This window comes from Homalodisca vitripennis, chromosome 2 (assembly GCF_021130785.1).
Source record: "Homalodisca vitripennis isolate AUS2020 chromosome 2, UT_GWSS_2.1, whole genome shotgun sequence".
NCBI classification, from domain to species: domain Eukaryota; kingdom Metazoa; phylum Arthropoda; class Insecta; order Hemiptera; family Cicadellidae; genus Homalodisca; species Homalodisca vitripennis.
In genome coordinates, this window is record NC_060208.1 from 162008072 (window position 1) to 162034517 (window position 26446).

Genomic DNA, 26446 nt, shown 5'->3' on the forward strand with positions numbered 1-26446 from the left:
GATTATTCTGTAATTCTCGACATTTAGAACATTCCCATAAAAACTCCAATAACAAGTGGCACTTTTACCATCACACAGACCCCGAGATTGTAATAAGCCGTTCTGTAGATATCATATGAGTATACTATAAAAATATAATCAAATATATGATAATTTTCGATTTAGTTCAATATCTAAGTATTTGTAAAACAGGAAACTGTAGCTACCCATTTAGAACTGTCTATTTTAAATTAAAACTTATATTTTTAATAAAAGTTAATAAATACAATGGATAAGAAGATTAAATGTATTATTCGTTATTTAAAAAATGTTCTGTGTATCAAAATGAGTTATAATAGAGCTTTTAATTGTTTTTCTTTAGTTTATAGTTCCTGTGATCGTTGGGACTAACTTCTACAGCCATGAAGAACAAAAAGTAGATAAAGTACAGGAGAAGGAACACTGGGAGAAATAGCACTGCGATGACGTCGAGTAGTAAGTACTGGTAGAGCGCCAGACTGACAGAGGCCGGTCGCAAGTGTAGCGCCCCCTGATGTCTGATGACATACTCTATCCAGTACACTGCTGTTTCCATTGCTGACATAGGCCGGTCCCGGAATTGCCTTGACAGTCGCCTGATATTCTCTGTGTATCTGAAAATACAGTGAATATTTAACAAATGAGTTATATGGCTGTATATTCTGCTTAGGTTGTAAATTGAAATTTTGTTAAGTAAGCGAGTTCTTTACAACTAAATGAACTTGAACATGATGAGAACGAAATTGCCTACCCTTTTTTCATTCTCAGACAATACTATTAAAACAATGAATACAATTTAAATATTTAGTATAATAATGTTTAATCTTTAAATATTTTCTCAGGCTAATGACGTCACTTAACATGTACTGTCTTAACCTAACTTGGTAATGAGAAAAATTTGTTAACATCCAAAAACACAAAGGAAGGATCCAAGGGTGTCAGATTTGAGCTTCTCACCCTATGTTGGGGGTGGTGTGATTTTTGTCGATATAAAACACAATTAAAAAAAAATAGTAGTAATAGTAGGATTTCAACTTTAGTTCTTGTATTGAATTTATGTTTGTGTAATTTCCGATATTCCTACGGTTGATTATACCGATTATAACCGATAGTAAGGTTGTTTGCCTATGTTGCGTGCTCTGCAAGATGCTAATAAGGTAATACTTAGATATTCCGTCCTTTAAAAACTAATTAAGAAGAAAATAATTAAGATAATTGATTTAGATTATAATAGAAGCATTTACAGATTTATTTCTGTTTATCCTTTTAATTGCATGGTCGAGGCAATATGTACAAATATAGGTACCTGTGAGTGCCTGAATCCATTCTTGCAGTTCTTAAACAACAAATTTATTGGTAAGCTGAACAGTATTTGAAATGCAAGGTGATATGTCTCAAAATGGTCCGATCACACTATGGCGTTATGCAAGGGCTTCCTTTATTGTAAATTGTTATAGAGATGTAGGCTTTGGTATTGAGAAACAGTAAGTTAATTGTTTGGCTTCGCTGATGATTTAATTTCGCTTGTTGAATTGGTGATCCAATTCTGGATCAGTTAGACCAGATAATGGGAGAGGAGGTGTTTGGTTTTCAATTTTTATAATGACATCATACTAATCCAATTACATTTTAGGACAGTTATAGATTTAATCCCTACTGGTATCTTTATGCTGTAGTTGTAGGTGGTATTGATTATTTCGTCAATAGTAAGGTAAAACTACATGATGTTAGTTTAACAAATCATCATGCAAGTAAAAATATACAAACAAGTGACACAAACAAATAGTACAAAACCAAATAAAATACATAAAGTTAAAAATACCGGTTGGCATAATCTAAACGCGGAAATCTTCACTATGACTGTGGTTTCACTTGTGGTCGGAGAAAGTTCAGACAGTCAAGACTACAGCTATAATTGCTATGATTAATGACGTTGTTATCTCTGATTATATTTCTAAATAGTTTAAACATGGTTTAGAATAAAGTGTTTGCTTGAAAATTTATTTAATAATTCAATAATTTATCTGTGTTAGAATTTTAGCCTTTTAGATATTTTACAAACAATTTAAATGTTTTTGAAGAATTCTATACAATTTCGTTGTTGTTGCGATTTTAATTACTCATTAAATGTTCAGGAAATATGAATTTTGTTATAGGATTGAAAGTTCTTCCAGTGTCCTTTTGTGTAATACGTAATAAACAAGACTCAGCAAAAAAAAAATACTTTTGTTCATCCTTAACTAAGGTGTATGAAAGCTAACTAACGTATTTACAATAATTTTAGAAAATAACTTACTTTGGATTGTAAATGACCTCTTTTATGGCTGCTCTTATGTTTTCCTCTGAAAGATCATCCATGTTAAGTTGGACAGCTGCTCCTAGACTCACAATCCCCTTTACATTCAAATATTGATCAGCGAAAAACGGTAGACCAATGAGAGGCTTTCCAAAGTAGACGGCTTCGATTGTGCTAGACAACCCTCCATGGCCGAAGACCGCTTTCACGTTCTTGTGTGCTACACATATGTCAAGTCTTGAAATTAGTTTGTTTCAACATTGAAAAGCAAACAATGACTTAAGCAAATGAAAAACAATGAAAAGCAAAGTAGATAAAACTAAACTTTAATGATTATTCGTTAAATTTATCAGCATAAACTTATAGATTGGGACAGCCAAGTAAGCTAGACAGATATCAAGCTTAAGCACTAGATCATAGCATAAAGTCTCTTTTCTTGATTAACCATTTTCCCAAACATTTGTAATAAAAATATATTATAAAAATATATGTTTCACCATTTACATTTAAGTAATACTGTTTTAATGACTAGTGATATATTTGGATGGTGAATACAGCAAAGTAGTATAAGTGATGATAAAACTATATAAATTAAACCTTATTTATTAAATAATGAGAATAATCTAAACACGTGTTACATTTTTTTGGAACTATCCATCCCATTGACTCTTTGTGGACAAATAAAGTTTACAGAATTAATAAAGGTTATCACCACACACATTTAAAAGAATTATAAAGATAATTAGATGCAACTGACAATTAGGCTGGCATATTATTGTTATTATGAAGAATTTAGTAGGCTATAACAGTTACCAAGAATTTCTTTTTGCGGCAACCACTGTCTTATAACGACGTTTGAAGGAACTCCTTGTAGATCATCTTCATACTTAAAAATAACAGTTTGAGGAACAGAGGAGAATGCCTTCATAAAATTATTGATTATCTGCTCAGGGAGGGTAGACATTCTGACTAGAGAACCAAAACTGACCACAACAGCTCCCTGAGTTGATTTGTCCAAGATATCCTGCAAATCCTGGAAAAAAGAAATATTTTTAAAATTTAAATACATTGGTGATTCAAGAAAGAATTATGTGAAGTATGTAACAATATATGATATACAATTATAATACGGATATCATAAAATATATTGTTATTAATAAAAATTTATGTACGCACGTGCTGATAAATATAATCGTCAAAGAGCGGTTATGTTAAAAAAGTAATGGCATCATATACGAGTATTGTAGCTGTGAAGAGGTTACTCTATACGAATGTTGAGTTTAGTTCCATTTCACATTCCGCTTAGTACTGTCACTGAGTGAATCCTGAAATCTTGAATCGACGTCCGTCTGAATAGATTTAAATAAGGTTCACAACGAAGACTTCAAAACGAACGCTGCATCGTTTTATCAGAAATATTTAGACTACAATTGAGGATCTGTCTTGTTTACTCATCCGGTGTAATCTAGGTGAAGATGTTATCATAGTCTCATTGTCTCATCTGCGCTTAATCATGCTCCTAATTGTGAGACATTAGTTAGCTAGCAGTAGTTGCTAGCTTTAAGTTTAGTTATTTCGAAAATTATTAACTTAATCTTAGACTACTTGCTTGTTGTTAGGTTACTTTAGTTGTTATTGACTTAGAAGGGAATGTACTTAACAATTGATCGATTTGGTAAACTAAAAATTATGAGCGAAAATACCAACCATTGTGCCAAAGCAGCATGCAACCGTGGTGTAAGTATAGTCAATTTATTTTCTATAATTAAGTATCAATGATCTTGAAATGGTGAAATAAAGCACTGAAATGAAATGTAATAAATAAGCAGTCTTCTAATCTTCTATCTTAACATATTTTTTAAACTAATTTCCAGTTCGACTTTATATTAGTATGAGAATGAGCAAGGGGACAAAGATGAGCAATTGTGGGACGTGAAATAAGACGTTATACTATAGACATATCACATTAATCAAGCCAAAATTTGTTTTCCTCAAACTGCTCCCTTTTACGATAAAACTTGGCTTGGACAGAATTAACTATATTCTCGGGTTAGCAATATATAACTGGAATGTGAATATTATCACCAGTTCAGAATTACTGTATGAGCACTTGGTAATGATTGATAATAAAATAGTAGTTATTTACCTTCGGCAATGAGTTCGAGGTGTTTCTTATATGTATACCTCCAATCTCTACAACATTAGGAGGAAAAGGACGGCTGAGAGATAGAGAAATGTGACTGTTGACCAAAACTAATGATGTATTTTTAATTAGTTCGTTTATGGGTGGAGTATAACTACCGTATACTTCATTGGCCATATTTTGTGACTGAGGTAAAGCGTAATACCTGTGGACCAATTTAGCCCAGACTAACAAGACGGTGTTGTACACCCTTTGGTATAAGTCCATGTTGGTGGGGAGCCCAGCGAAATAGTTGGGGATATAAGACGGATTATCAGGGAGACCAACCCTATCTGCCACCCACGGCAGAGAATAGCTTGTTACGACTGAAACAAGAGGGGCGTTAAATCTGTGAGCGAGTGGGGCAAAACAGTCGGAAGAGAAAATTTCTGTTATCACCAAATCGAATTTTTCGTCTGAATCCAACAGTTTCTGGACTTGTGGTTCGGAATACGACTTGTTGCACAGGTACAGCTCGAGGTCTGACATGTACAGTGGGGATTGGAAAGCGTTTGGCATTAATCTATTGATTGCTTCAAAACTGAAATTGCTGATCATAGGTCTCAGCCTGTAAGACACGTCTATCTCGTACAAATTTGGTAGAGGAGGTTTATGTGGGAAACTGGTGACTAATGTAAGGTTGTGTCCTCTAGAAGCTAGTTCCTCAAACAATGGCTCCATAGCTCTACTGTGACTCCTGGCATAGTGAGGTTGCATAACAAGAATGCGCACGCAGTCACTTGTCCCTGCAGCGAGCAGAAGTAACGCCACCCACACCTGATTCATCTGAAAATAAATTAAACTCTCTATAGAAAATATTACACCTCTGAGATAAAATATTATTAAATTTACTTTTCACCAACTGTTGCTGGTAGAATAATCGTTACTAGTATATTAGACTAAAATATTTCCAAAATCTCGTGAATTTGTTCAAAAAGGCAGCATACCGATACAGGGAGATATAAATGCTCAATTACAGTAAGTTACAGTATATTAAAAAGTTAATAGTAGAATGTGAAAATTTAGAACAATCACTTCAAGAGAAGCAGTTTAAACTGTAGTCACTTTTTTGTTGGAGGAACTAAATAGCAAGTTGTAAGGACAAATTTTATTACATAATTATTCAAACGTCGACAAGCTTTAAAAGTAAGAAAGCCCAAGTGGCCATTATTTCCAAGAAACAGGAGTAACCCATGGCGATTCAATGCTAAGATATCTTGGAAACTGGTCATTCCAAAAGGCCAGTAACAACCCCCTGAACCAGGAATCTCCAAGGTCAATTGATCAGGAAATTAAGAATCATGTGCTCCATGTGCATTCACACTTCTAGTATAGCCAACATAACCTAAAATAATAGTTTTACATTGTATACGCTAATTTCCTATTGGGTATTAAATATTAATTAATTTCAAAAACAAAAATGCGATAATACATTTTCATTTTCCATAACTAAAAACCAGCCTCCATAACTAAAAATAAATGGATTACAGTAATAATATAAATAATTTTGTACTTTAACAAAAACACGTAATTAAAAAAAAGTACAAGGAGGTAAATTTTCTAAATCGGAGAAGTATGACTAATGTAGATGGGGAACTTAAAACTAATATTTAACTAACATTGACGATGAAAATTTCCCAAAATGTCTTCCAATTTAAAGAAAAATTTAACATTACAAACAGTTTCATGGTACTGCGATGCTAAATTGATTTTTATTTCAAACAAATGTTTCAGTAAATTTCAGATTCATGCAAAAGAACAATGGATCAGTAGTTAGTAAAACAACATTTTCCCAGTAACAGTGTTTTGATCGTGGAGCCGCCTGATGATAACAACCTTTGGTTTCAAAAGACCTCGTCCAAAAAATAAATATACTAACTAATAGTTTTACGTTTTCCAATTACACCGAGTCTTCTGCAAACAATGTATTATTTTCCAAGAATTGGAAGCGACAGATCGATGATGTTTTTGCTGTTTTTACAATATATATATATATATATATATATATATATATATATATATATATATATATATATATAAGCCTAATATGATGATACAGGATTTATCATTGTGTACTTCTTGGCCACCAGCGCTATATACCTAAGGGTTTGTAACTATTTTACTTGATTGGCCGAAGTTCTGGCACTTACAACACATCTAAAGATAGGGCACATATTATTGAAGCAACAAATAACCTGCTTTTATGTAAATAGATGTGTAAGGCACCGAAAACATTAAAGAACTCTTTCGTTTTTCATAATTCTCACCACATCAGTAAACTGGCAACTGCTTATTTCTTGCTTGATTTCATCAGCAGCGACATCAAATAAATCTAGACTAAAGACAGTTCCTTTCGATGGGTTGAGAGATTTGTGAGAATCAACGACCATAGGAATTTGATTGAAAAAGCTACTAATTTTCCGTAAGTTGTTTTTTGCCGCTTCGACCATCAATATTCCATTTACATTGTTTTACTAATTTTGGCTGTCCACCTACTCCGACTAAGGCTTTATTTATCACGAAAGGGCTAACCGTCATTTGAGGCTTCCTTTCTCCTTTATGTCTAATGATAACAATATATTTAGGCATGGGTTTTTTTTCAATAGGCTTTTTACACTGTATTTTCTTCTAGTATATTTTTCTGAATCTAAACAATGGCCGCACTTTCTATCTACGCGTAGATCACTTCGATCTCTATCTACAACTCTAGTTTACCTTTTGGAGGAGTTTGATGTTGCAATAAAGATTTGTACCAGCACTTCGTATTAAGTTGTGAAGGCCTATTGTCCGGGAGCGGGACATGCCCTCGTGCCTCTACCAAACGATAGCTTGTAAGACGGCCTTACCCTAGTTCCCCGAGACAAGGTTTTCATCGTTTGCCAAGTCGGGGATACTCGCACAACTTGATCTCGCCCGTGGCAACAGGGGCTCCGATACCCCCCGTACCGAACACTTACTGACCAGGTAGTGTAGACAACCTCTAAACCAATACACAACTTACGCCTCACCAGAGCAATGTTACATCAGCTCTCACCGATGCCAAGTACGGCTACCACCGTTGCCTTAAGCGTTCCTAGCGTACCATGTACTGGAACGGTCAATCAAGACTGGCATGAGAAGGTAAATGAAATGACTTCTGGAAATTTCCAGTGCTAGAAATTTATGAAGGGACCAAAATTTGGTCAAAAATATAAAAATGAGTGGAAAGGAAGAAAAGTGAGAATCCCATTGATGGAAAAGTATTTAGCTAAGTGGAAGTAATGATATACTTAGCTTGGGTAGCCACATGGTCGCGATCACGTACTCAAAGATTCTAGGGGTAAGTGATCTCTAGAATTAATATAACAAATGTGAAATCTTGCATGATGGTCTGATGTTAATTTACTCCCATACAGTGATAATTTTGTGTCCTGGATCTGACAGTCACTAACTGGGTTGGCTGCAGTCTGAAGGAAACTAATTTTATAAATGTGACCCAGGAATAGATCGCAGTTGTTTGTACTGACAATAGTTGGTATTTCAAGCTCTGCTCTGCTGTATTTGAAATCATATTGTACAATTAATTGATTATACATAGCCTTATATAACTTCTCAATATATCCTCTGTTTCAGGTCATGGTATTAAATTTTTCATTCACAATAATAAAACTGAATAATAATAATATATAATGTTTATTAGGCTTATTTCTGATTGTGAGTTACTTTTAAACAATATGTTTCTTTTATATGGTTATGCTTGACTAACTAATTAGTAGGTAGTAACCTAGTTAATTAAATAATCTATATGGTTTATTAACTTAGTCTGAGGTTAATACTTCCAGATTTAACAGTTTATACGTACATTAATCATAATCAATCATATTATTTTAATCATAAGATGAATATATGGGTAACTGAATACCCACAATATACAGGGTGTTTGTATGTTTATTAAATGTAATAAATGTGCTCGTAATACTTAGTTAAATGTCAATGTGCGCGCATATCGGCTGTTTGGTACTACTGGTGACTTGTTAGTACATGTATTTGAGATGGATGTTTCAGCCTGATTTATTGCTTGCTTATAAGTTGACTAAATATATGGTTAAAGTGAAGATTTGAGTTGTTAATGGTTGATTTTTGTCTCGTAAGTGATTTTTCTGCGGTTTGAATAATAAAATCTTCGCGTTCCTGTTTAATGTACTTTTTTTATTATGAGTTAAAGTTGCCGGTAGAGTCCTACCTGGGTTTTATATATATATATATATATATATATATATATATACAATGAAAGAAAAAGACTTCACATAATCCTTTAATATTTCGACTAATTTACTTTTCAAAAAGGATACAAAAGAAGAAACTATACACTTTTTATATACACTCTTTAATTATATACACTATTTGCATATATACACTTTTTGTATCCTTCTCTGCTTATATAAACTTTTTGTATCCTTTTTGAAAACGACAATTAGTCGAAATATTAAAGGATTATGTGAAGTCTTTTTCTTTTATTTTTTAAAAAAGCCTCTGCTCGTTTATTTTTTTATATAATTTTTGTCTTGCATATAATATATAATGCCCTTTTAAAACAAGAACAATTCCAAATAAAACAATGATAACTAAAACGAAGTTCTACTCAAAGGAACTTAGGAGTTAGAGAAAGCGTTCTTACTGTCCACACAAGTTATCTACATACACAATCCGATGTGGCTAGAAGAGCCTATGTCTAAGAAATGTATATAAATGGGAACTGAAATATGATAAACTTAAGGCCAATGCCAAATTTAATTAAAGCAACAAATTTAAAACTGCTTGGTCCACTATTGCTTCTGAGATAAGCTTGACATCGACTATATCGCCCAAGGTTTCACCTGAAAGGTTTTCAGCCCAAGGTTTCACCTGAAAGGTTTTCAGCCCAATTCATAGACACTATTGATGACGTACTTTGTGGAAATGTGTAATGCAATACATTGCTAGACGGTCTTATTTATCGCACTACAAGAACCGTCGACAATTCTAGCTGGAAGCCAGTCTCCTCCAGTAGTGTGCTGCGTGTTGTAAAAAATATGAAAGTTTCAAAAAGCTGTTTTTATATAAATACAATTTGTATAAAGAGTAACAGCCTACTTGAATTTTTCAATAAACTTAGAATCACTAAAAGTACTTGCTTCGCCGGTGCTCGAGTCCGATCTCTCACTTGCCGGGTTGATAAAATATAACAAAACAACAAAAGTCGTTTGACAGGTATTTGGTCTTCCTAGTTTGGTTATTTAAACGCATTTGTGGCAGATACTGCCAAATACAAAATAATCGAATCGTAAAAAGTAAGAGCTCTGTGGTGTTGTGGTAGAAACACTATACTAATATATATATATATATATATATATATATATATATATACATAAAATTGTATAAATGGCAATAGCCTTATTTAATTTCAATAAACATTGAATCGCAAAAAGTACTTGCTCCGCCGGGAGTCGAACCCGGATCTCTCACTTGCCGGGTGAATGTGCTACCATTACACCACAGAGCGCTTACTTTTTCCAAATTCAATTATTTTGTATTTGGCCGTATCTGTCACATATGCGTTTAAATAAGCAAACTAACATATGATCGGAAGACCAAATACCTGTCAAACGACTTTTATTTACATTAAATTGTATAAATGGCAATAGCCTTATTTAATTTCAATAAACATTGAATCGCAAAATTACTTGCTCCGCCGGGAGTCGAACCCGGATCTCTCACTTGCCGGGTGAATGTGCTACCATTACACCACAGAGCGCTTACTTTTTCCGATTCAATTATTTTGTATTTGGCCGTATCTGTCACATATGCGTTTAAATAAGCAAACTAACATATGATCGGAAGACCAAATACCTGTCAAACGACTTTTATTTACATTAAATTGTATAAATGGCAATAGCCTTATTTAATTTCAATAAACATTGAATCGCAAAAAGTACTTGCTCCGCCGGGAGTCGAACCCGGATCTCTCACTTGCCGGGTGAATGTGCTACCATTACACCACAGAGCGCTTACTTTTTCCGATTCAATTATTTTGTATTTGGCCGTATCTGTCATATATTATACATATATATATATATATATATATATATATATATATATATATATATATATATATATGTATATAAAGGATTTAAAGGAAATATTAAAGGATTTATGTGAAGTCTTTTTCTTCTATTGTTTAAAGAAGCCTCTGAGCATTTATTTTCTGCATACAGTAATACAGTGTATATATACAGGGTGTATATTATGTCTGGAAACACCCAAATATATCCTTTAATAATTTAAATATTAAATTTGAAACCTCACTTACAATCGTGATAGAGATTGGGCATCTACTTTTTGGAACAATGTTTTGTTATGTCACACCCAACGGGGGACGTCCTGCCGAGGGTATCGTGAATATTCTTAATGGAAGCCTATACCTTGTGATACATAATTTTTAAAGGTAATAGCTTACTGAATTGAATGCCACAAACCGCATCTCAAGGGAATTATTCTATCAGAAAAATAGAGCATTTTTTAGTATTGAAAATTTACTGATGTTCAACAATGTAATTTTAACATGGTTCTTGCCACAAAATGTGTTACACTAATTTTTTAGCATATTTTAAATGTTCAATTAAATAAAACAAAAATTTAAGTTTAAGCTGGTTCTATTAGCACAAATTTGCCAGTTTTTATTACAGTACAATTATGGAAATACTTATGTTATTGATTTCTTATTACAAATAAAAAATAATGTATGCTGTTAGAAAAGTCTTACAACAAACGTTTTACCTGCATTTTGGTGTCAAAGCGATTGTTCGAACTGTGTTCCTTCTACGGTTTGACAATGAGCCAATCTTGTGTAAAATGATTCGACAGAGTTGCCTAACATTTTCTTCAGTTATCAAAGCAATCTCCTCTATAATCCTGTTTCTTAGGTCTTCCAAATTATGAGGCTTTCTTCTATAAAACATTGGATTTTAAATGACCCCATAGGAAATAATCGATTGGTGACAAATCCGGAGATCTTGGAGGCCATTCGATTTCTCCTCTTCGGCCAATCCATTTATGAGGAAACCTTTAAATCCAAATACTCTCTTACCTGTCTCCCATAATGGGGTGGGAGCACCATCCTGCTGAAAACCATACATTATTAAAGTATTCTCCTGATGCAATTTGAAATAGCTGGGATTATTTCATTTTGGAGCATATTGTAGTAAAGTTCGGCATTTAAATTTCCATTGATGAAAAAGGGTCCAACAATTTTGTTACCTAAAATTCCACACCATACGTTCAGTTTTTTGTGGTTGCTGTGAATGGGACTCAGTAATCCAATGTGGGTTTTCAATAGCCCAGTAACGGCAATTGTGCCTGTTAACATTGCCATTTAGGAAAAAAGTTGCCTCATCAGAAAATAGTATGTTGGTCAGAAAATCTCTATTGTCATCACATTTGCGCATCACAAGTTCACAAAACTCAACTCTTCTGTCGTAATCATCCTCACTTAACTGTTGGACTAAATGAACTTTAAAATGGTTTTGTATTTATTAATTTTCAAAATCTTACTCACAGACATAGGGTGCATATCATGTTGCTGTGCAGCTTTTCTGAGCGATGTATGTGGGTCTTCAATAAATGTTTGCAAAACATCTAGTGCATGTTCTTCATCTGTTGCAGATTGTATCCTACCCGACTTTGGCCGATTACGTACACTCCCTGTCATTTCAAAACGCTCAATAGTTTTTGATATTGTTGAAACACTTATGGGATTCCTTTCTGGGAAAGTGTCATTAAACAAATTACAAACTTCCCGATAAGATCTTTGACGATCGCCATATCCTCCGCATCATCAACAGAGTAAATTCGTTCTCTTTCAGACAATTCCATTAAAAATGCCAAATAAAAACTGAACTACTGTAATTAGATAACTTGTTGACAGCAATGCTTTCAGAGACACTGATTAACTCGACAGGAATGATTATGACCTTTGTCCATTTGTAATTCCCAAGCTTAGACCTGTCCTAGTGAAAGCTCCATGCTCAACAAACTGAAACCTGTAGACCAGATGATTAATAACACAATAATGTTTCTCATAGGCTAGTGACCTTTGTCTCTTTAAACCTTCCTGCTGACTGGAAAACACCAAGTACAGATTCATAAGTAATCAGAGAAAGTGACTCATAAGTTTTATTCATTGTAATAAAAACTGGTAAATTTGTACTAATGAAACCAGCTTAAAAATAAATTGTTTATTTTATTTTAATTGAACATTTAAAAAATGCTAAAAAATTAGTGTAACACATTTTGTGGCAAGAACCATGTTAAAAATTACATTGTTGAACATCAGTAAATTTTCAATACTAAAAATGCTCTATTTTCTGATAGAATAATTCCCTTGAGATGCGGTTTGTTGGCATTCAATTCAGTAAGCTATTACCTTTAAAATTATGTATCACAAGGTATAGGCTTCCATTAAGAATATTCACGATACCCTCGGCAGGACGTCCCCCGTTGGTGTGACATAACAAAACATTGTTCCAAAAAGTAGATGCCCAATCTCTATCACGATTGTAAGAGGTTTCAAATTTATATTTAAATTATTAAAGGATATATTTGGGTGTTTCCAGACATAATATACACCCTGTATATATAAAACCTAACCTAACCTAACCTAACGTAACCTAATATATATACACTGTATTACTGTATGCAGAAAATAAATGCTCAGAGGCTTCTTTAAACAATAGAAGAAAAAGACTTCACATAAATCCTTTAATATTTCGACTATATTGTCGTTTTCAAAAAGGTACAAAAAGTGTATTTAATGTAAGAATTTAAAGTAAACATCTGAATTTTTAGAATCAGCTGAAATGTTCTATTCTGATTTATAGTGTAATTTTATAAACTCCTTGGTATATTATACTAAAAAGCGCTTTATATTAAAATTAAAATTTAGATTGATAACATAAAAAGGCGTTCTAACTGCTTAAAATTAAATAAAATATTAACAATTTTGTAGTTTTGTAGTTGTACATTCATAAAATATAAATAAAATTAATTAATTTAAATATAGACAATACATTGTTTTAGATTTGCTAGATTAATTTTGACTATTTTAACAGATCATTTCTTATCTAATCCAAAATGTTATTCTGACTTAGTGACTAATTGATATGCTTGTTTTAAATTTTCTAATTGAATTTTTGAAGAATCTTCTGGTACTTTACAAATCCCTTTTAATGTGTAACAATTATTAAATATTTCGTTATGAGCCAATGCATGTTGCGAAACCAATTTGTCGCCTTTTCTGTTGGATGAAGACCGATGGTTATTCATCCTAATATGTAAGGGATTTGTCGTTAAACCAATATAGTCCTTGGGACAAAATTTGCAAGACAACTGATAGATTAAATTCTTCGATTTACAGTTAATGTTATTTGAAATTTGATATGTTTTATTAGTTGTGCTACTTGTAAAAGTTTTAAAAGGATTTATAATTTTGCATGTAGCACAACGCTTGTCTTCTAAGAATGGCAACCTAAAAACTTTTTATCAGCATCTGAATTTGGAATTAGGTTAGGAAATAATTTAGGTCTTGCCAGAAGGTTCTTCAGATTAGGGGCTTTTTTAAAAATAATTTTCGGGGGTTTTGAAAACAAACTATTTGTCAAGGGGGATGATTCTAAAATGTTGTAGGCCGTTTTTAATATATTTTTAGTTTTATGTAGCCCCGGGAAATATTGCGTAATAAATTTAGGATCATCTGTATACTTTTTCTTGTTCATGCTGCTGTTGTTATTTATTTTCGATTTGTGAATTTGATTTCTAATAATCTTGGTAGGGTAGTTCCTAGCAGTAAAAGCTTTAGATAATGTTTCTATATAATGATGGTAATCCGAGTTATTTGAACACAAATGTTTTGCTCGGATTGATAGGCTTTTTGGTATGGACTTTTTAATGTGAACAGAATGGCAACTGTTATAGTGTAGGTAATGCATGGTATTAGTTTCCTTTACAAGAATTTTTGTCTTTAGATAGCCGTGTTGTATAAAAATGTCTAAGTCTAAAAAGGTTACAGTTTTAGAAGAAAAATTCCAAGTAAATTTTAAAAATGAAAATAAATAGAGTTGTTTAAAAAAAGTTTCCAATAAAGTTTTACCATGTTCCCAGATCACAAAAATATCATCTATAAATTTTCAGCCAAACGAGAGGTTTGAGTGGCTGAGATTTCAGAAAATCCTCTTCGAGCTTACCCATGAATAGGTTTGCATAGGAAGGTGCCATCCTAGTTCCCATTGCTGTACCATTAACTTGTAGGTAATTTTGATCTCTAAATTTAAAATTATTCATTGTGAGTATCATGTTAATTAAAGTAACTATAAAATTTGTGCTAGGTTTAGAATTGCTTGCCCTATTGTTTAAAAATGAAGTTACATACTGTTTACCTTCACCGTGTGGAATGTTGGTATATAGTGATTGTACATCAATAGTCACTAACAAAATGTCATTTGGGAGTGGTTGTTTAATTTCACTAAGCCTTTCGATAAAATGATCTGTGTTCTTCACATAAGAGTTCAAAGGGTTGTAAAAGTTCATCCACGTAACTTGAAATCCGTTCGGTTGGAGATCCGTAGCCGGAAACAATGGGTCTTCCTGGAGGTGGTCTTGAAGGTTTGTGAATTTCGGGTAATATGTAAAATACCGGTGTTCGAGGTGTTTTTGGGACTAATAAATTAAGGGTTTCCATATTGATGTCTTCTTTGGGACCTTCTTGCAACAAATATTCTCTTATTTCATCATTGAATTTAGTAGTTGGATCTTGATCAATTGGTTTGTAAAATTTTAAGTCTTGTAGTTGTTTTTCAATTTCGTATACATAATCATTAATATCTAAAATGACAATAGAATCTCCTTTGTCGGCAGGTAAAATTACTATACTTTTGTTTTGTTTTAAGGATGAAATAGCCCTTCGTTCGTTTAATGTTACATTTTCTTTTTTCTGTAGGGTATCAGTAAATGCAGGTTGAGCCAAAGTCGCTATTATTACGTGAACAAATTGTTCGATGGGATGGTCAGGTGGCAGGTTTGGTGGAGTCTATTCGGATTTTGATTGAAATTTTGATACAGAATTTGGTATTATATTCTTGTTAATATTGTAGATTGTTGTTGGAAAAAGTGAAATATGAGTCGTACATTTCTAACAAATCTGAGAGCGTCTGGCACAAAATTAATGTGGTTGAATTTGGGTGTCGGTGCAAAAGTAAGTCCCTTTACTAAAACTGAAATTTCATCATCGGTGAGATTATATTTCGAACGGTTTACAACATTGGAAGGCAATTTACTAACCTCACTTTGACTTGAGGTTCTTGTTATAGGATTTTCAATATTTTTATCATGGAATAAATGTATTCTAGGTAGATGAGATCTTAGATCTTTGGATGGCTTATTCAACAAGGCAGGGTTATCTATGGAATTAGCATTATAGCAATTAGTAGATTTAAGATTTTGATGAGATTTAAAAGCTTTTTGGATAAGGTGTTTTATTATCCATCACGCTTCGTAGTTCAAGGAGTAAATCGTTAATTTTAAAAGTAAACTCAGGTTGATTAATAAGTTCTTGATACAACATTCTCAATTTTACTGCATGATTTGTAGATAGCTGTCTGTAGAATTGAATACTTAGTTCAGTTAATTTGTTTGCCAGTATGCTATATATAGCATACTGGCAAACAAATTAACTGAACTAAGTATTCAACTATATAAAAATATATATAGAAACAGGTATGGTTTTTGCAATTTGTGAAGACACCAGAAGACAGCCTTTCATTGATGCTCCATGTAAGTGTTAGACATATATATAGAATGGATCTTCTATATATATATATATATATATTCACTTCGGTTGTATAATGCAGATTGCTCTATTATAACAAATTAGACTTCTTAGTTTAAATTTCCTTTAATATTTCGGCTTTGCCGTTTTCAAAAAAGTATAATAAAAGGTATAAAACAAAAATAACACGGCAACAAAATTTACACAAGTAAATAAATAAACAGGAATTTTTGACCACGTGATTAACACCAAAGAGAAATATCATGAACAGAGAAAGAATTTAGAAAAAATAATAACAACAAAAACAATTGATCATTTTTTGTTGTTAAATATATATATATATATATATATATATATATATATATATATATATATATATATATATATATTCATTTAACACTTATGTGGAGCATCAATGAAAGCCTGTCTTCCGGTATCTTCACAAATTGCCAAAAATTTTAAAAACTATACCCGTTTATAAAAAGGGGCCAAAGAATTCAACTGAACTTAAAGCGGCCTTTATCTCTGTGGTTTCTATTCTTTCCTAAATTTTCGAATGTGTCATCAAAAAAGAGGTTAGTGCTAACTCTGAGTTCTTGGTGAGATCCGTTGTCAATAATTTCGATGCCAAGGCCTCCACTTTGGCAACCCTTTTTGATCTCTAAGGTCTTTGACTGTGTCTCTCGTGATAACTAAATCTCAAAATTATCTAATTACGGAATTTCTGGTCTTGCTTTTACTCAGCTGAGATCTCACTAAAAGGATCGTGGGCAGAAAATTTTAGTGTAGGGGGGTGTCTTTCAACTCTACGTTTGGTTGAGTTTGAGGTTTCGCAGGGGTCGGCTCGTGGTCCTTTCTTCTTTGTAGTCGTCCTGTTAGTATTAAGTCTGATTTAATTATGTTAGCTACTACTTGTTGATACTACTTTGTTATAGTTCTCATAGATTTATTGTAGTTAAATAAATTTATGGATAAAGCTTCTAATGATAGGTTTAAGTCAACTCAACTAGCATTAAATGACCGTAAAACAGAAATGATTTTGTACACTTTTCACATTTATCATATGTCTGATTAATGTGTATTTCATGTTAAACCCCTTGATGTAATAATTGACAGTAAGATTTCTTGGTCTGATCATATAAATGTTGTTTGTGAAAGACGGTCTAGAGTATTGTATTTATTAAGGTTGCTGATGTATGTTATGCCTAAGCCCTACTTAAACAATTGTTATCTTGCATTTTTCTATCAGCATTGTGTTGTATAGGTTGCATCTTTGGGGACATGGATCAGATGTTACCATAATTATCATATTCCAAAAGAAAGCAATTAGAATACTCACCGATGCCAAAGGGAATGCTTGTTGTAGGCCCTTGTTTATCAAATAAAGCATTCTCACTGTCAAAATATGTATATATACACTTGCATACTAAAATTAGAAGCTAAAATTGTATCTGGTAACCTTGTTCTAAGAGAAGATGTTCATTCATATCTAATAAAGGAACAAAAATTTGACCAATAATGATTATGAGACTTAGTAAAACTAAATATAACGTTTTACGCTTATGTGTTACTTTTTTATAATCTTGGTAAAGATGCTCATAAGTTAATATCAAAGGTTGTTATCTTTAATTGTCTGGTGACCTTGATTTAATCGGACCTTGTTTTTAGCGATTTAACAAACAATGTTACTAATTAACTACGAATTGACAATATGCTACAAAATGAAGGATATGCCAATATCACTACTAAACTTAGAAGCTAAGATTTAAAACCTTTTTATTTCCTTGATGAGTATCTGACTAGTCCTAGTATATATTGTGAGTTATATTCAGAATCCTGTTTTTGCACATCATATATTCTGTTATTATTTTTCTTTGTATATTCTTTTTATTCTTGTTATTATTCATTTTAAATACCTATTGTAAAATTGTATTATTTATTTGCTTATTGTTTTATTGAACTTGTTCTTCTGTGATGTTTCTGATGTCACTCAATTGAATTTTAAATTATAATTTAAACTTAGTTGACCTCATTTTGGATACTGCTTTATTATATACGCTTGTCGCTTGTATTATACCTGTATTTCTAACGATGTCACTTGCCAACCGCCTAAAGACAAATAAAGTACTGATTACTAATTAGCTGTTAACGTCAAGAGAAATGTTTAGGTCAGTGTCAATGTGCCCGTATACCGGCTGATTGATACTACTGGTGACTTATTAGTTGTTGGGACATGACTGACTGAATTGTAAACCAACCGATAAACCCTGTTGATAAAAAAATTCAATAGTCCTTTCGTTCTTCTCTGTTGTCACAATTCATTAACACGATAACTACCCCTCGGCATTGGTTCCATATGATATGATTCTTTCTACTAACTTTTAAACAGATTATCTGTAAACTTAATGTTTTTGGCAATAAATTGTAAAAATTCTTATTTAAAGGACACTCAATACGAATGAAATATTATTTATGACTACTTTTGCTAAAGAAATTAATAATCAACCGTATGTTTATCATATTGGTGATAATAATTTTAATATCGTCTCAGAAGAGTTCAATAATTAATCGGACCTTGTTTTTAGCGATTTAACAAACAATGTTGCTAATTAACTACGAATTAATTTGAATAATTGGTTAATCAACTACTGATAAATTAATTGTAACAGTCAATTACAAGTAAATGTATCAACTATTGATACATTTCCATAACATTTTATGTAAAGTGACCTCATTTAAATAAGAGCGACAATGTATTGTTTCAAGTTTGTCATGACGATGGATGGCTTAAGACAATAATAGGACATGGGACATTTGTCAACGTCATATGTTACAAAATGTATTCAATACTCGAAACGTACTGTAAAACATTTTGCGGCAACATATAACATATAAACAATAGCAAATGTCCGAAATCTTATTTAAAGTGAGAGTTGTTAACTTTAGGAAACTAAAGGAAATAGTTCTATTTGTTTGCTTCGTTGTCATGGTTTCTTTATTACATTTAAGATTGTTTGCCATTGTTTACAAGGTGTTTATGGTTCTTTTATTAAAAAAGATTGTATTATTTATTTTGAAACATATGATTTTTAGATATTCATTTAGTATTTGAGATACATTTATATCGATTGCTATTTGTGTCATTCAATATATTAAATATAAATTATTATACTAAGTGATAAAAACCGGGTTCTCATGTCGTACATTTTAATAAATCACTCTTTGCGACTCTTGAATAGCTTCGTATGGTTTAATGAAATGTATTTATTCAGATACGAGGGATAATTTGAATGATAATACACATGTACGTTATCGTGAACATGTTAAACCATCCAACTTTGAACTTTGATTACACAGTGTTATGACGTTTGATACAAACATAATAATAATTTAAATAGTGCATCAAGTAACAGATCAAATAAATAATAATGTTAGGTTTTCATATTTATTTATACTAATTAATTTAATTTACATATTAATATAATTTCTTACTGATAACCAAAATTGTGTATTTTATTTAGAATTGCTCATTGTCCATCATTGTTTGATACCATGTTAGTCATAAAGGAATCTATTTTCATTGTATCTTTGTACACACACACACATGTATCCCACATAATGATGAATGATGTGGTCCGACTGTGACGTAGAATAAGGTGACTTGTGTCGACCAATCCCGTCCTAGGAGACGCGGGCGAGAAAAGCCCTTCAGAGGTATCTTAGGCAATTCTTTTACAGACTCCGTATCGCTCGGTCATACGTTAAAACCAGCATTAACTTAATTTGGGCTGTGCCCCCTTTTCCTTGTTGTTGTGAACCTTTGAGCTGTTCTATGGCAATTAGAAGCCTTGCCACTTCATCGTGTAATTGTCGCCAACCCCTTGCCGGACTTTATCTTTGTAACGAGCCAAAAAGCAACTTTGTCCCTGTGGAACATAAGCGTTCGTGAGTGAACCGAGGATAGTGTCTAGTGAATGTGGAATCTTCATACATCAACAAGAACTCCAACAGTGCAACATTCCTTGGAAGCAACCCAGGTCGAACTGCAATCAACTCTACTTCATTTATGTCAAGGTATCAGACAATGGACGGTGCAAGCTAACAGTCTTTCATTATTCTTACAGTCCTTTGTAATTAGAGACAATTTTCTCCTGAATCAAGATTGTTAAAAGCATCAACTAATTTCGCACATTATTTTGGCATTTAATAGAAACGAAAACCATATTTACTCTTTGTATTCATGATTCACTGTGTGCTTTTGTCTAATAGTATGTTCTTTGATCTTTTTCCGTATTTTTATTTGTCCGTATTTGAACTAAAAATTATTCTTAGAAGCTCAACAGTAATTTTAAAAATATTAAAAAATTAACCTCAATCTTGTAAATCAACGTACAGGCTCCATTTGCTCCGTTATCGAAGTGCAGAACTTTAATAGTTATTAAAACCTCAACCACTATACGTTATATTGTTTCATTTTGAGTTTAATATTATACATTTTTATTGGTCCTTCGAAAAAAAATTATGTGGCCCTTCTCAGAATAATACAAACTTTAAAAGCAGTAAATAAATTTAGGCTGGTTTATTTTTAAATGATAATACAAATATTTAAATAAAATGGATCTTGTGGGATTCTTAGTTATTACAGCGAGTAATAAAAATGTAAAAAGTAATGTTTATTCTGTAAAAGCATGTAATATTCAAAGCTTGCACTAATGTATTAATAACCCAGTACCAAAAAAATTGCAAATATATGCAGAATATATCTGTGATTTGGATCTTGGGCATTTCAAAAGTAGATTAGATTTTTAAAGTTAAAATAAACCACTTTTAACAAACCTGTTAAACAGTTAGTAAGGGTATAAGGAACTAATTATTAAGCAAAAATAATTTATATACTGAGATGACGTAATTATTCAAAACCGATATTATACCCCAATCCAATATCCTGTAGCATTAATTAAAAGAGAATATTGTAAATATCAGTCGCAACTGTAACCAGTGTATACAAACAATTCACTTATTGCAGTCTTGACAATTTATATAACCAACGAAATGAAACAGTCCTTAGGTTTACATAACACTATATCAGTAGCCAATGTGATAACTAGTTGTTTGTCCTCAGTTACACAGGATAAATAGCTGTAACTACGGTATTATCATTATTATTAGCTATTATCTTTGCACTGCGTATTAATTTATGTATATAAGTGGTTGTACCCTTTATGAAATTATGAGTCATAAATAGAGGTATAATCTGCCTTGCTAGACTTATTTATTGAAGACTGGAGAAATGAGAGATGTTTTTAATTCGTAATACGAGGTAGTAGTACACCGCCCCAAGTGTTGCATAGCAGACTACCTATAGTTCCTTTTGTTTTCAAGATATCCTGCTGACATATATTTGTAAATAGAGAGGCAATCAGATAGAAAAGAAACTTCACAACGTTCACTCAGGCAGTCGAACCTCATGGAGAGACGTACACCATCATTGAACTCTATTGTCTGTATACAAATAAACTGACACTACTGAGTATCAAAGGACCCGATGTTATGTAACGAAAGAATTACCAACCAATCCAACAAATATGACATGATAAATTGTTGTTTTATTGTACTCAAAGCTGTCTAAAAATTAGTCTATGTTATGATTTTCTCACTGCTCTCATGGTTACCCCTAGGACCGATATAAAAATGTTCGATATTACTCAGCAAAATACTATAGACATGCACTATAATCTTACCCAATATTCCTTGTATAGAAATAAAGCTTCGAGCAAAGTTTCAAAAGTACAGGTCTATTCAGTTTCGAGGCATCGTACGGTCAGGACGACAGATAGAAATATAATTTTCTAGCTTCTCGAGTTATACAGATAAATAATATACCGGTCTACAAAATAGATATTATGGGTTTTTGGTGTTCGATTTTTTCACTTTTTAGTTTAATTAAATGCAACGACTTCATAATTTGTGTCACATTAGTTTTAAATAATTTGTATTTTCTAGAAATATATCAAGATTGGTCCTGTAATTTAATAAAAACCACTGGATGAACACAAAAAGACCAACATAATTACGTGTATAATGTCTTCTTTTCTAGAAGTAGGTAAACATTTTACTCAAATCAATATATTAACTACATTGATAGCGCATCAAATGGGATAAAAAGACCATGGATTCTTTAGTACAGTTAGTTGAAGAATAACATCTTTTCAGTATGTAAGATATTGATATACGTAATCATGCGATTCCAGGAAACTAACCTCAAGCATGTGAAAACATTAATTCTTATTGAGAAACAGTTTTTATAGCTTGGAATACAAAGAAGTTTGCCAGTTTTATTACTCTCTGGCTTGTAGCTAACAGTTTTAGAACTTATTAAGCTCTTACTAAAATAATTACTTACAAGTAGACAATACCTCAAAGGGTCTTTGAGGTGCCTTGAAACATTGTGCAGTACAGCACAGCAAACCGCAAAATTTGGTACTCTCTTTAACGACAATCTTATTGTGATTCCAAGTATTGGTAATTTAAGTTGCCCGAACACTTTCTACAATCACTCTTTCTTTAGCATAAATGCGATAGAATCTGTGCTGAATGTCATCTTGAGGTGGTTTGAATGTGTGATTAACTATGAGATACTGTATTCGACATTACAAATCAAACTAGCTGTGTCATCATATTGAGAAATTATGCCCCTAACATGACTCCTCTAAATTCTAGAGTCGTGTACAGAAACTGGTCATTCTGCTGAAAATCTCGTAATTCTTTATTCTGCGTCACACTATGCCTGAAAATTCGTGCTGGCATATCCCTTACGATCTATATATTCATCTCCAAACATTGAAGGTTCGTTTTTATTTCAACGTGGTTGAAGTATGATGCTCTTATAACAGTTAGCAAATTAAATCGTGTTTGCCACATCTGTTTTGCATTGTTTATTTCTTGAACTGTGATAGGAAAGTGAATCCAGTTCTCAGTTTTATCCATGATACAATACATCACGTGCTTGATGCCCGTCGTCAGACTTCAAAATAATTATAACTATAGCAGAGTAATTGTTTCTTGACTTTAATCACACCAAAAGCGAAGACACAACATCCCGTCCGGAAAAATTTAGATACGACTACGGGGGTAGTGATAACATTTTTTTATTACTCGAAAAGAAGTTATAGCTTAAGAAAACCGAAGTGGTAGCTATAACCACTTTTTAATCTCTACATCACATAATATCACATAATACTACAATACTGAGCATTTCTTACAGGAGCGATATTTACAGGAAACGTTGGATATCAGGCACAAGAATTTTCTTTTAGCGGAAAGAAAAAAAAACAATGTTGCCCAAATCTATACAATAGGTCTCTAAATACAATTTTATTCATTTCTGAACATTTCATTAGTTTTATTTTTCGTATTGAAATAAACTTTGTACTATGTTTGTACTAATTTCCAGGGAGATAGCGTTTCTGTTTCTTAAATAACATTTTCATAAAATATTAAATAATATAATGACAGTAAATCTAAGATAGAAAATTCAGCCAGTATCGAAAAAATGTTATGTGTTGTAACAGGTTCTACACACTAATTAGAGCGAAGTTTTGCTTGTTATTTCTTTTACAAAATGTTTTTCGAAACAAAAAACATCGGGCCAACGGTTTATTGCACATAATATCGAAAAGGAATATTTTATTTTATTAATATCTGAACTTATTACTTTTACATTTATTATTACTTATTATTGCCTATAAGCGGTCGTTCATTCTCTTAACAATACAATTTCGTACACACAAAATATGACATTCAGCTTTAATTAGATTTAATTAAATAATTACTGTGAATCTAAAGCAAATGAAGGGAACATACTGAATTAAAATAACAGGTCTTCTTGGAAGTTTGTGAATTTTAAAACCGTAAATGTTTACATATACAAAAATAACTTATAATATTTTATTTCATTACAACATTTTGGACAGTGTAGTTAGCAGTCTATACTAATGAACTATGAATCAAGCAAACCACAATTTCGATATTACTCAATTTACTCATAACACTGTGCATCTACGTAACATTTGAGTACATCCACATACACACAATTACTTTTATAACTAAAACCGTATTTATCACTCAATCATTTAATCACTAGGCATCACAGTTTCTACTACATCGTTGTGTATACTCGTATAAAAATGTAAGAAATATAGTCTAAAACACTGCAAACCCGTAACGAGTTTGAAATGTATTTCCGTAAAATAATCCGAGCAGACTTTGACAAAAAATCAAGTTGAAGATTTAAAAATAAATACACAACAAAAAAGAATATTTTGGATATGACCAATTTACGTTTATCGGTATGAGAGTGTAGGTTAATGTAACAACGAGAAACATAACTTTTTACAAGCTTTATTACATTAACGCCATCACTCTACTTCATAGCTAACTTGTGAGAGTAAACAGACATCATGTTAAATGATAATTAATGCATAAAACTATGATTGCAATAATGAACAACTTACCTCGTAACAAATGCCGGGGCAGCCCAGTCGTGAAGTGGTGGTCGGGATGAAGTGAACCATTCTGGGTTGATCGTGAAGGCATGGTGAAGGCCACGCCTCGACTCAGATAACCTGCCCGTTTATCTGTTTGATATAATTTGTTACAATAAGCCAGTGATCTAATGCGGGTAGCCTATCTTCAGCTGTCCACACTCGTTTATTTAGTGCCAACTATTCTCCCTAAAACAGGTTAAAGACGAAATTGAGTAAGTAAAATTTAGGGTAAATTAAGGAATCTTGTATTAAACAGATGCCCCACTTGTCTCAATAAATAGTTACTATATTATGTTTAAAATATACAACATTCAATAAAGATCTTCCATTGAGACACGTGATGACGAGATTCGAGCTGTAACTCACTTTACCATCGGATGAGAGCCGACCACAAACTGAGTCAGTTGAGACGGTAATGTCCGCAGTTTGACCTTGACTTAACTCGTTCGTCAAGCATGCGTATTCGTGTATCTACGATAGCCGCCTGGATTGAAATGTGTACATAGGTAAACGGTACATATAGAGAAGAGGGGCTCCTCAATTAATGTGAAGTGGTCTTGATATTAAAATTTAAATTCAATACATTTGAAAGTAAAATAGGGGTCAGCTCGGTTCTTCCCAAAACCAACCCGTTATAATGAATGACCTTTTTAATGTATGACCTTTTTGAATAACGATAGTTTTATTTCATAATATAAAATGTATCACATATTTTAAAGTATATAGTTTTATAATTTAAAATGTCCATTCAAAATGATGTAAAACCGAAAAAATAATTCCTTGGAAGATAAAAATATGTTACACCAAGACATCAACCACCGGTGACCTGGAACTACAAATATGTGGTGTGGCAGCATTTGGTTAGAAGCAAGTGTCCATAAACTACCACCATAAGATTATGTCTGAATCAATCAGCGTAGTTTTGTATTAATTTTGACTTTAATTACCTAGTCACATGAACCATTATCATACATATTATCTACATCTGCCGTAACTTTTAACAACCATTCATCTTTGGCTTCATACAGCTGACTGAAGACAGACGGCAACTATCCCGAAACATATCCCAAAGTGAAAAATAAAAGGCATATAGGCTAATAGTGTGAACATTAAAATTATTAAATTAATATTGTTGTGCCTGATGGCCGGGCTCATTGAACAATTAAGTAAATTAAGTGTGTAATGGATTGAAATACGTGCCTTAAGGACAAATTGTATAACACTTACTTTTAGTGCTATACTATTTAATTTAACATTATATAAATCTGAATCATTTTATAAGTCTAAAATAATATTGATATAAAATGTTATAAATTTGAATCGACTTCAAGCACTTCATTACCAATAATCTCCCGTTGAGGTAGCCATTTCCCTAATCACTACGTTTGATAGAACTTCTGGAAGGTAAGATTCAAACTTGAAGATGACTGTTTGTGGAAATGAAGAAAACGCCTTCAAGAAGATACGGATCACGTGATCAGGGATGGAGGATACGCGAACCGAAACTCACCATAATTACACCTTGTGGAGACTGGTCTAAAATTTGCAAGACTGCACAAAAAGGTTTC

The 26446-nt window shown here is 32.4% G+C and overlaps 1 protein-coding gene across 1 annotated transcript; it reads right to left on the reverse strand.

Annotated features, from left to right (window-relative positions):
- Positions 1-221: 221 nt before the first annotated feature.
- Positions 222-25256, reverse strand: LOC124354938 (UDP-glucosyltransferase 2-like). The gene is made up of 5 exons (XM_046805754.1): positions 24846-25256; positions 4461-5282; positions 3128-3347; positions 2315-2534; positions 222-632 (listed from the first exon to the last, which is right to left on the reverse strand). Exons 1-5 carry the CDS (start codon positions 24903-24905, stop codon positions 344-346), a joined length of 1611 nt encoding a protein of 536 aa, XP_046661710.1. The 5' UTR covers positions 24906-25256; the 3' UTR covers positions 222-343.
- Positions 25257-26446: the final 1190 nt, after the last annotated feature.

What these genes read in the sequence shown, in the direction of transcription:
- LOC124354938 (XM_046805754.1), bottom strand. Translation starts at nt 24,905, where the DNA reads ATGGTTCACTTCATCCCGACCACCACTTCACGACTGGGCTGCCCCGGC. An exon ending in GCCCCGGCATTTGTTACGAG is followed by an intron (nt 5,283 to 24,845) that starts GTAAGTTGTTCA and finishes ATTTATTTTCAG; the next exon opens with ATGAATCAGGTGTGGGTGGC. An exon ending in GAGGTCATTTACAATCCAAA is followed by an intron (nt 633 to 2,314) that starts GTAAGTTATTTT and finishes CTGTATTTTCAG; the next exon opens with ATACACAGAGAATATCAGGC.